The 11897-nt window shown below is 41.3% G+C and overlaps 1 protein-coding gene across 1 annotated transcript; it reads right to left on the bottom strand.

The window, feature by feature from the left end:
* Nucleotides 1–3841: 3841 nt before the first annotated feature.
* Nucleotides 3842–8724, bottom strand: LOC142338172 (uncharacterized). The gene is made up of 3 exons (XM_075387809.1): nt 6900–8724; nt 5749–6779; nt 3842–4600 (listed from the first exon to the last, which is right to left on the bottom strand). Exons 1-3 carry the CDS (start codon nt 8722–8724, stop codon nt 3842–3844), a joined length of 3615 nt encoding a protein of 1204 aa, XP_075243924.1.
* Nucleotides 8725–11897: the final 3173 nt, after the last annotated feature.

Here is an 11897-nt window from a genome sequence, read left to right as displayed (position 1 = left end):
CTAAATAAATCAATTTATGGTTTGAAACAGGCTGCTAACAACTGGTACAAAGAGCTGGCAAACTTCCTACTAAGACAGGGGTTCACCAGAAGCAGGAACGATCACTGCTTGTTTGCAAGATCAGAGGCAGAGGATCACACCTTCATCTTGGTCTGGGTTGACGACATCAGAGTAGCATCAAGAAGTATGACAGTGGTCTCTGATGTCAAGAAGGCACTAGAAGCAACCTTTCACATGGAAGACAGAGGGAGATAACACTGGTTTCTGGGTCTAAGAATCAGACGAGAAGAGGGCAAAGTCACAGTCGACCAAGAACGCTTTATAGAAACAATGCTTGAGCGGTTTCAAATGGATCAATGCAAACCCTCAAGAACTCCAGCTGATCTGAATTTGAAATTTCAGACAGCACAGAACGGAGACGAAGAAGTGGACCAGAGGATCTACAGAAGCTTGGTTGGATCACTTCTGTATCTGGCCGAACAGACGAAGCCAGACATCATGTTCACAGTCAACATTCTGTCCAGACACATGAATGCACCTACCAATCAACACTGGATGTGCGGAAAACGACTTCTGCGATATCTTCAAGGTTCAAAAAGTTTAAAACTTACACAAAAGAGGCTAGGTATGATTTAGTGGGGAAAAGTGATGCAGACTGGTCTGGAGACGTGAACGACAGAAAATCAACAACGGGCTATTACTTCAAGCTCAACGGACGTGGCGCAGCACTCAGCTGGGGTGTCAAGAAGCAGGCCACAGTTGCTCTTTCTTCATCAGAAGCAGAATATCAGGGCATGGCAGCAGCGGTTCAGGAAGCACTCTACCTGAAACAACTTCTAGAGGATTTTGGCATCCAACAGAAACGTCCAATAGCAATTGGAGAGGACAACCAAAGTTGTATCAGACTTTGCCAAAACCCAGTCATGCACAAGAGGAGCAAGCACATCGAGACAAAGTTCCACTTCATTCGTGACAAGACGGAGGATGGGACTATTTCAATTCATTATGTTCCTACAGACAAAATGGCAGCGGACATCTTCACAAAGTCCTTACCCGTTTCGAAAGTGGAAACATTCAGAGCAGTTTTGATGGGAGCAGACTCTACGCAATCAGCTCAAGTCTGAGTGGGGGTGTTAGAATATTGATCAAACTATAGTCTTAAACTTAGGGGTTGCTTTATTTACTTGTACATGGGTTGCTTTATTTCGAATCATGAGCAGGAATTAACGTATCGTAGTCACGCATCGTCTGATAAGCAGGGCTCATTTCGAACCATAATCGGACTCAATCGAATCATATTCCCACAAAATCACGTAAATCGTACTAGTTGTCGTTACCTGGACGTCATTTTTCATCCTTTGAAACTGTTTTTGCCTTCATTTGGGATATAAATATTCAAGCTGTATCTACTGCCTTTTATATAGGGGATGCTAGGCACGTTGTGTGGGAAAAACTTCAAAGATAGGAGAAATTTGAAAACATAAACAGCAAACAGGTAACCCGTTCACGCCAAAAATCACAAATTTCTATTTTCACGTTTTCGAAATCTCAATTTTTTCTCAACTCAAACATTTTCTGACTTACATTTTGCAACTTTAAATCATCATTCCTATTCCTATATTCTTTAGCAATTTTCAGAGCTGACACCATAACCCTGGCTTTGTTTTCCTCCAAAAGGTCCAATTTTTGTCTGATCAATAGTCTCTCAGTTTCGATACGCCGTACTTGAGAATCGTAATCGCGAACTATTGAATAGTCCCACAGAGTCGAAACAGAGTCCCACAGAGTCGAGCCTATTGAATGGACGCTCTTTTTCCAATTACTTCGCAATAAATTGCACTAATTCACACAAAATTGAACCACTGCAAAGTCTTTGTCATCATAATAATAATTAATTGTGTAACTTACTGACCGAAACATTTTTTTTGTTTGCCGCATCCTCAATTTATTATAGCAATCAAATTATCACCATAAATTGTTCTGATATTTGTGTTAAAAATCCATCGAACTGAAAACTGTGCGAGAGGGCCGAACAAAGATGACATAGTGTTGCGGTGCAACATTAACTGAATCACTTGCTTAGAAATGCTTTATTATAACGCTTTATCTCAAGCTCGAAAAGACCAAGTGAATGTGATAATATCGTTTGAAATTATGAACATTTGGTTTCAGCACGTGGTTAATTATCATTGTTTTCCTCATCTTGCTCGGATTGCCTTGAAGGTCATTGTATCAAAGGCTATTGTAAATCGTAACATACCGGCCTCCTTGAACTGGTTCAAATTTATTAATATATTGAAACTGGCTTTCTGGTTAAGTGGTCAATTGCGGTGAATAGTTTTTCTCAGCAACCCATCGCAAGTTTATTGATACTTTCTTAAATTCAATCAGTTCTTGTTTGTCAGTTTTGTACAGTTGTAATTTACATTTCCTTGATGTCATTCCTCGTCTGCATCCTCTGTTGTTCATTCTTCATCTGTGTCATCTTCCTTGTCAGATCTTAATGGCGGCATGTCATTATCGTTTTTCATTAACAAGACAAGCTTGTTGACTGGCCGTATAAATAGTCCAGATGATGTCTTCAATTCAACAACTCGAACTATTTTATCATTTCAATCAAAGACCTTTGTTATTCGCCCCATTGGCCACAGAGTGGGTGGTGTGTTCTCTTCCTTGATTATTACTACATCATTGATGTCAATATTTGTTTGTCCCGTTTGCCATTTGTTCCGTTGTTGTAAATTTGACAAATATTCTGTTGACCACTTCTTCCAAAAGTCCCTGATAAGATGTTCCATCCTCTTCTTCTGTCGTGTCAGGAAAATTGTTTCTTTTCCTGTTGTTTTTGGTTCAGGCAATGCTATGATTGGTCGTCCTATTAAAAAGTGTCCTGGTGTAAGTGCTAAGGCATCATTGGGATAAATTGAATCGGAAGTAATAGGCCTTGAATTTAAGATTGCTTCAATTTGTGCCAACAGTGTTGTGAAGTCTTCAAAAAACAGTTTTGTTTTTCCAATGCTGCGGTACATGTGGCGTTTCAAGGATTTGACAGCGCCCTCCCATAGTCCTCCAAAATTTGGTGTTCTCGGCGGAATAGTAAGCCAAGTAATATTGTTCTCCTTGCCGAATGTTGATATCAAAGCTTCGAACTCGTGAGTAGCTAAGGCTTGTCGAAACTCTAACTCTCCCTTGGTCCCAAAGAAAGTTGTTGAGTTGTCGCTGTATATTTCGTCAGGAATACCTCGACGAGATACAAATCGTTTAATGGCTGCAAGACAGTCGTCCTTGGTCAGAGACATAACTGGCTCTATGTGAACTGCCTTCGTACTGAAGCAAAAGAAAATTGCAACGTATGTTTTCAAAAGCGTTCGAGTTCCATTTTTCGTGTAGAACGGTCCACAATAGTAGAGTCCGCAGTGACTGAACGCAAGGGACGGTACTACTCGCTCTCGAGGTAGATCTCCCATCTGAGGCTGTAACAATTTGGCATCGAAACGGATACATGGCTTGCATCTGTATAAGACACCTTTCACTACAGAAAGCCCTCCAGGTATCCAAATATTTCGTCGAAGCGTCTATAACGTCAGTTGAGGTCCTCCGTGAAGATTTTTTTCGTGTGCTTCTCGAATAAGCATTTCAATGATTGGCGATTTTCTTGGAATGAGAACTGAAAATTTTCGGTCTATTGTGTAGGGTGAATTGGCTAGGCGTCCTCCAACTCGAATCACTTTATTTTCTTCATCAAAAAATGGTAAAAGGCTGTTGAGACTGCTGCTTCTAGGAAATTTTCGTCTTCTGTGTCTCCCTTTAGTGGCTGCTGCATAGGCGTTAACGAAACATTTTATTTCTCTGGTGTCATCTTTGTTGAATTGATATACTGTTTCGCTAGAATTGTCTGTATTCCCGGTAGACACGATGTACATTTGATCCCCAGGACCCCGGCCCAACCTATACCATGTCTGACATCATCCCTTGAGACCCCGACAGCTTCTACGCTGTCAAGACATCCTGGGCCCCCGGCCCTCCCTATACCTAAGGAATTGGTAATAGAAACTGAGCTCGCATTTTCACCTGCGTCCCCGGCGCTGACAAGACTACCTGGGCCCCCGGCCCTACCTACACCTAAGAAATTGGTAGTAGAAACATTATCATCTGCGCCCCCGGCGCTGAAAACATTACCAGGGCCCCCGACCCTACCTGTATCTAAGGAATTAGTAGAAACTGAGCTCGCATTTTCACCTGCGCCCCCGGCGCTGCCAAGACTACCTGGGCCCCCGGCCCTACCTATACCTAGTGAACTAGTAGAAAAAGAGCTCGAACTTTCATCTGCGCTCCCAGCGCTGACAAGACTAAGACTACCTGGGCCCCCGGCCCTACATATAACCTCAGGAGTACCGGCTGAACTTGAACTCCAATTTTCGTCCGCGCCCTTGGCGCTGACAAGACATCCCGGGACTCCGGTCCTACCTAAGTGTTGAGGACCATTGGTAACTAAAGAGATCCCCGCTCCCTTGCCAATCCTGGTGTTGATGTAAGCACCTGGGCCTCCGGCCCTACCTATACCACCAACCCCCTCTGGTCCAGTGGATTTGATACCTTGCTAAACGTATTGTTTTGTCGCATCTCTGCTGCTGTTTGCATCTTCAGTGGGCTGATTCATGATGATCTTGTATTCATGAAGAAAGTTTCGCTGTATGAAGCTGTACAGTTGAAGTCGTCCTTCGTATAAATCTTTCCCTTGTAAAGAGACTGAATTATAAGTCCAGATCATTGGTTGAGACGTAGACTCATTACTATGAGTGCTTTCGTTTGGCGTTGAAGAGCATGCTTTTATGCTGTTCGACTTTTTTGTTGTCCGTTGTTTCGCTTTTGAAGATTGAATTCTTCTCCTGATACTGCTGATGAACTTTTGGACATAAATAAATATCCTTATAACTTTATGTATTGACGAATGCCAATTTATCATCAAAAAAATTGCGTTATCTTCTTTTGATGAAATCATTGTCACGTTTTCAGATTGCACCTTTACTTCTTTTTTGGTCTCTTCTCCTGTAGGTGACAAAATGTCAAGTGAAGGCCAAGCGTTTTCAGGTTGCCGCAACCACTCTGGTCCATCCCACCAAAGCTTATGGTTCATTAAATCAGCTGCTGCTAATCCTCTGAAAGCACAATCCGCTGGATTATCTTCTGTTGGAACATATTTCCAACTACTGGCTGGAATAATTTCTTGTATTTTTGCTACTTGGTTGGCGACAAATGTTTTCCATTTCCTCGGATAACCTTGTAGCCAAGCAATTGTAACTGTAGAATCTGACCACGCAAAACCTTCGGAGTTGGAAACCGTTCATCGCTAATAGCATTTGTCACTGCATCAACAAGCTTAGCTCCTAGCAGAGCAGCACAAAGTTCCAACCTTGGCACACAAACTGATTTGATTGGTGCAACTCTTGTCTTTGCTGTAAGCATTTTTGTTTCAATGAAATTGTCTGTCTCCTGTCTGATGAAAACGACAGCAGCATATGCTGTAGTAGAAGCGTCGCAAAAGACGTGCAACTGCAAATCCGATTTCTTGGCTGGCTTGAGAATCTTCCGCTGAAGACTAATTTTTTCAAGATCCTTCAGTTGTGCTCGAAGTCGCATGTACTGCTGTAGAATTGGGTCCAAGAAAGGTTGATCCCAGCTAAGCTTGTCCATCCACAACAGTTAAACAAAGGATTTTTGTTGAATAGTCGTTAGTGATAGCCATACTAGTGGGTCAAAGAAACGTGAAACTTCTGAGAGGATTTGCCGTTTTGTAAATGGAGATCCCTTGTCAACTTTTACTGTGAAACCAAATTGATCAGGATTTGGATTCCACCTTATCCCAAGCGTCTTGATGGCATAGTCTTCGCTTTCAATTATCTTCTCGTCTTCCGTTTCTCTGACAGTGGCAGCTAGTCTTGATACAAGTTTTGAGTCGCTAGATACCCATTTCCGTATATCAAAACCTGCTGAAGCAAGAAGCGTAATAATGGCGTCCAGAAGCTTCTCTGCGGCTTCTGAATCTTCGCTTCCTGTAAGTAGGTTATCCACATACATATCAGTTGTTAGTGACAAACGAAGTTTAGTGTTTGTTGTTTCTTCGGCAAGAACTTGTAGTGGTCGAACTGAATGAAAAGACGAAGACGCAATGCCGTATGTTACCCAAGTCATACGATATGTTTCAATCGCCTCTGAATTTGGATCTTTCCACAATAATCGGTGATAATCTTTGTCTTCCTTGTCCAATTCCACTTGCCTATACATTTTTGCAATATCAGCAGAAAGTGCTACTTGGTGTAGTCGAAATTGAACAAGAATGCTGAAAAGGTCTTTCTGAATTTTTGGTCCGACCATGAGTCTGTCGTTGAGAGATACTCCTCTTGTTGTCTTTGCGGATCCGTCGAAAACGACCCTCAGCTTGGTGGTAGTGCTTGACTCCTTGAACACACAATGATGACAAAGATAATAGCAGTTTTCGACAGGCTTGACAAGTTCTGATGTTGGAACTTTCTCCATGTGTCCGAGATGAAAGAATTCTCCAATGAATTCTGCGTATCTCTTATAAAGGTCGGGTTGTCTTTCCAATCTGAATTGAAAACTGCGGAGTCGTTTTTTGGCTTGTTGACGTGAATCTCCCAATGCTTTTGCCTCGTTCTTGAAGGGAGGTTTCACTATGAAGCGACCTTCAGGGCTTCTTCTAGTTGTTTCCTTGAAGTGATCATCGCAGCGTTTGTCTTCGGCTGTCCAAAACTGCGCTGCTGGAAATTCTTCTATTTCTCAAAAACGCTGCAAATTTTCTGGCTCTGAAGAAACAAAGAAAGTCTGCAGATTGTTTGTATAGGTTTTGTCTGTCTGTTCCCTTCCAATAACGACCCAACCAAACATTGATAGCCTATATGTTATTCCACAGTTAAGCTCCTTTAGTCGATTGTTGCCAATCATTATATCTTCATAATGGGATGCTCCAATCAAGAGGTCAATTGATGACGGCTTGTTGAAGTCTGGGTCAGCAAGCTCCAACTCCTTTACTGTTTCCCATTGGCTGGTGTCAATGAACCGTGATGGCAGATTATCAGTCATTTTTGTCAAAATTGACGCACTAATATTCACAGTGGACGATCTGTTCCTTGATGAGATAAAAAGGTCCACGCGAACTTCGTTGTCTTGAACCGTCCCACCTGGTCCAAAAACTTTTGTGTTGCTGCTTTTCTTCTTCAATTGTAACCTTTGTACTGCTGTTTCAGTTATAAGGTTGTTTTGTGAAGCTGAGTCTAAAAAAGCCGTCAGTAAAATTGTCTCGCCGTGAACATTAACGGAAACAATTGCGGTTTGAAGAAAGACTTCTTCTGAAGTGCGTTGAGTCATAGCTCCTGTGAACTTGTTTTCATCCTTAGATTTTGCAATTGCTGTTGTTGTTATAGCGTTGTTCTTCTGTTTGTCATTTGCTTGAGTGCTGGTTGTTCCGCTTGTCGTTTGCTGATCGGTGCTTCTGTTGTGAATGTTTTCACGATGAAGAAGAGTATGATGCTTTCTACCACATTGCTTGCATTTCGATCCATCACAATCTTCTGATCTGTGTCCCGGTCGTAGACAATTGAAACAGAGTTTTCTAACCTTTATCAGCTCTTCCCTTACTGAAAGTTTCTTGAACTTTCTGCATTTGAAAATTTTGTGCGTTTCTTCAAAACATTCGCATTGTTGCTCGGAAGTCGCCAAATGTGTGTGCAAATGTCGTTGGTTCCCGTTCATTTGAGTTTTTGTCGCTCCTACTCCATTTGGCGCTGTTGCCTCGAGTGCTTGTGCGCGTTCCTCTAAGAAAAATCCGAGCTCTGCATTCCTTTGAGGTTCCCTGCCTTTTGAAGACAGCTCCCATTGTTTTCTTGTCTCTGTAGGCAGCTTCTCACTGATCAAGTAAACAAAAAAGATGTCTTGACTGTTGACTGATTCTCCCAAATTCTGCAAGGCAAGTTGATGTTCGTCCATTGCTTCAATTAATTTTCTTAAGTCTCTGGCATTATCGGTTGTCAGTGATCGATACGAAACAATTGAATGCAGGTGTGTGCGAATGATGATCCTCTTGTTCTCATATCTGTTTATCAGAGTATTCATAGCAATGTCGAAGTTGTGATCGGTAACTGGTATCGAGGCAAGCAGTTTGGCGGCATCACCTTTTACAGATGTTTTCAGATACTGCAACTTCTGACTTCCTTGAAGAGAACTGTTGTCGATGACTGCTCCTTTGAACAAATCAAAGAACGAAGTCCATTCCATATAATAACCCGAAAAAAATGGCAGATAGAGTTTTGGTAACTTGATGTTGGCTGAGTTCGTCATAGCATCGGAGAGCGTTGAAGTAGATGGCCTTGAAGTATCTACTGCAGTTGAAGGTCCCTCAAAACGTTTCGTGAAGCGTTTGATTGCATCAATGTTTTGTGTCAACTTGTCATCAACTTCCTCGGACTCCAGAATGTCATTGTCCAGTGCTTCCGCCTCCGTCAAGTTCTGTTGAAGTTCTTGGTTCCAAGTTACCAGAAAATTCTGCTTTCGGGTGAGAAGTGTCGCTACCTGATTTAGCCTGTTGATGTCTGCTTCTGAAATGGTGTCTAGATCTTTTGACATGATATTTTCAGCCTCATTGTTAAACCTTGTAGCAACTCTGCGGTGTGATCCCCGCGACTGTTTCTGCATTTCAAGATTGGACATTTTGACTTGCTGTTGCCTTTGAGGGCGTTTTTTTCGTGTCTTTGATGCTGGTCTTTATTCGTATTAGTTTTGTTTGTCTTTTTCGTGGATTTTGCTGTGCTGAAAGCTAAAAACACACTAAAAGAACGCAAAAGATGGGAAGTCGGGTTTCACTTTATCCCCCCTTTAAAAAATGCGACCAATTTTTGCGCGCGAACTTAGTGCTATTACTTCGGGGGAGCAAACCTAAACTAAAAATTTCGAGTTCTCCGCGAGAACTGAGAAAGAGATTGTTTTCCCCGAAGTTTCACAAAAAAGTTTTTGTAACCCTTGAGATATAGTTACATTAATCAAAAAACTCTAGTACAATGATACCTAAAGCGGCAAATTTTGGGTCACTGTAAATTAGAAAATAGAAATGGTAATCCTTCGTCATATCGAGTTCAACTTTGGGCTAAGTTTATCTCGGCTCTGTGCTCTAATTGCCTTTGCTTTCCCAGAACCATTTACAATTATATGCCTACAAGCGATGAATCGAAGGTTGAACAGCTTACAATCGAATGAAAGAAGTCAATTGTAAACATTTTAAAACCTAAACCTTAACTTTTTAGCGGAAAGGTCTAACGGTTCCTTAAGATAGTGTTCAGATAGATACACACTAACTATAAATGCGACCTGAATCTCAAAAAAACTTTCATTTCTTTTATAGCGCTTCACAATTCCAAAAAACTAGAGTAAACGTATCGTTTCCTGCCTGCTAAGCTGATTGGAGTTAAACACATTGGACCACAATGTGCTTTTCATTTTTTTTAGAGTCTAACATTGAATTACAACATAGAGAAAAATAACGGAAATGTTTTCGAGTCTACGGAAATATAAATATCTAATCCACTTTCTACAAGATTTCTCCAGGACGACGAATTTGGAAGAGTAGATCTCAAAATTTGTATCAACGCTTGGTTATTTTGATAAACATTTGAAAGTAGGCAAAAATTCTGACTATGCAATGAGCTTTGAATTCAAAAGAGCAAATTTATCAACTTGCACTGATTAAATTAACATCTTACAGCGCTTGCGCTTCCAAATTAAAGCGCTGTAAGATGTTAATTTAATCAGTGCAAGTTGATAAATTGGTTCTTTTGAATTCAAAGCTCATTGCATAGTCAGAATTTTTGCCTACTTTCTAATGTTTATCAAAATAACCAAGCGTTGATGCAAATTTTGAGATCTACTCTGTTTTGCCCCCCCCCAGCGTAGTGGGCTCATATTTTTTTCGCCCCCAGGCGCACGTGCTATTGCTCTACATAGTAACGTCTTGTATAACAACATATAACTTGTAACTGGGGGGGGGGGGTGTAAAAAACACAGGGGGGCCGAAACAGAATAGATCTAAATTTTAGATTATTTCCGTTTGTCTCCCCCTCCCAGCTTAGTTGTTGCATATTCTTGCACCCCCGCCTTGGGGGTGCATAATGTACTGGGGCTGGGGGCACAAACGCAAAAGATCCCAGACACTTTCTATGTTTTTTGGGGTCTTTCCGTTTATAGACTCCCATGAAGTTATAGCCCTCCATTATCGTTTGAAAGGGGCTATAGTTTATCTGACTACAAAAGTGGGGGCGGGGCCTGGCTTGAAAGACCCCTTTTTTGTACTCGTCTTATAGTACTTCTCTTATAGACGACGGCAAGTCAATAAGATCAGCACTAGAGCTTTCGAGCTATTTACTGTTTTGTTTCAGCACTGATGAACCCTGTTTATAAGTTGTATAATTTAATGTATCTAAAGATATGTTAGCACAGGAATCTTAGCGTGCCCTGACACGAGGGCACTTGCACACGAATTCTGGGCACAAGGCCCGAGGGGGGCTAAAATTCATGTGCCAACTTATTTAGAGAACCAAAGTGTACGAAGAGGGTTAAACTTTAATTAAAATTGAAGTTAGGAGTACAGAGATATCGAATTTTTTACCACCATAAAGCTGAGGATAGAGGGGGTTGGTGGGGGTGGGAGTATTTGGAGGATCCTTTTAAACGTTGTGAATAAGATAAATGTTTCCGTTTCCAAGACGAGGCAATTGTTTTCGTTTCAGGTTTTGATGGGAAATGTAAAAAGTATTAGTGGGTTTGGCCTCAACGCCAAAAATTATGCTTTCTTGCTGCGAGCGGGCCGCTAAGTTAGGGCCGCTAAGTTAGGGCCGCAAAACTTAGCATTCTACTTTTGCGCGTGCTAATTGCTAATTGCACGTGCCTCCAAGTTTTAGCAACCAAAAAATTCGTACCCTGGGTTCTCTAATAAGAAGCAGCACGTGCTGAACAAACCAATTTTGAAACAAAATAGCAAATTGATTCCACGATTGCAATTAATTCAGCTTACCTGTTTACAAGAAACAATGAACAATTTTGTAGCGCTCAGTTTGTTTCTATTGGTGACTATAATTGGTTATTCTGCACGAGGCGTGAACAAGGACAATTTTCAACAACGCTATTCACATTCTGGGCATTTTGACAAGGAGAGTACTAAACGGGGATTGTTAGAGTCGGCAGTAGAGGCGCTGGTGAAAGAAACAAACAAACAAATAGACTCTGTTAACCCACTTCACGATCCTAAACTACCTTTCAAATAACTAACCCATACTTCGGGTCTTTCCCATAATAACCCCCCCCCGCTTGGCGGTCATTGGTTAGATTTCCACTATGCCGTAAATATACCGTAAATATGCCATAATGGGGGTTATAAAATTTCGTAGGGGAGGGGGTGGTGTTTGTTTGGTGATATAATGGGAAATACCCCCCCCCCCCCGCCGCCCGATTTCCAACTAAAAATTATTTGGCTTTTGTACATTACGCTCTGGATAAGTGGTAGAAATATGCGACCGATTATATTCTGGTAAATGTAATCTGAAAAATTGTGGGGGAACGGGACTCAGATCCCAGTCTTAGTTAAATGGCAGCAGGGTTGCTGGATTGGAAAGAGCCAACATTACCAAGGAAATTAGCCCCATTTACCTAGTAAAATTGTAAGAAAATGGTAACGAAGCCTGATTTGAATTTGAAAAAGTATTCCAAGGACAAAGTTACATTCAATAAGAAATTGTATTCTTTTTACTTGGTTTAAAAACGTAATTATAAATGTTTTTGAAATACTTTATACTTAGCGCAATGTTGAAAAAGCCCTAAGTAGAGGAGAAAAGTAA

The sequence above is a fragment of the Convolutriloba macropyga genome, chromosome 4, assembly GCF_964194025.1.
Source record: "Convolutriloba macropyga chromosome 4, txConMacr16.3, whole genome shotgun sequence".
NCBI classification, from domain to species: domain Eukaryota; kingdom Metazoa; phylum Xenacoelomorpha; order Acoela; family Convolutidae; genus Convolutriloba; species Convolutriloba macropyga.
The sequence above is the reverse complement of the archived record's forward strand: the minus strand, read 5'-3'. Positions and strand labels throughout refer to the sequence as shown.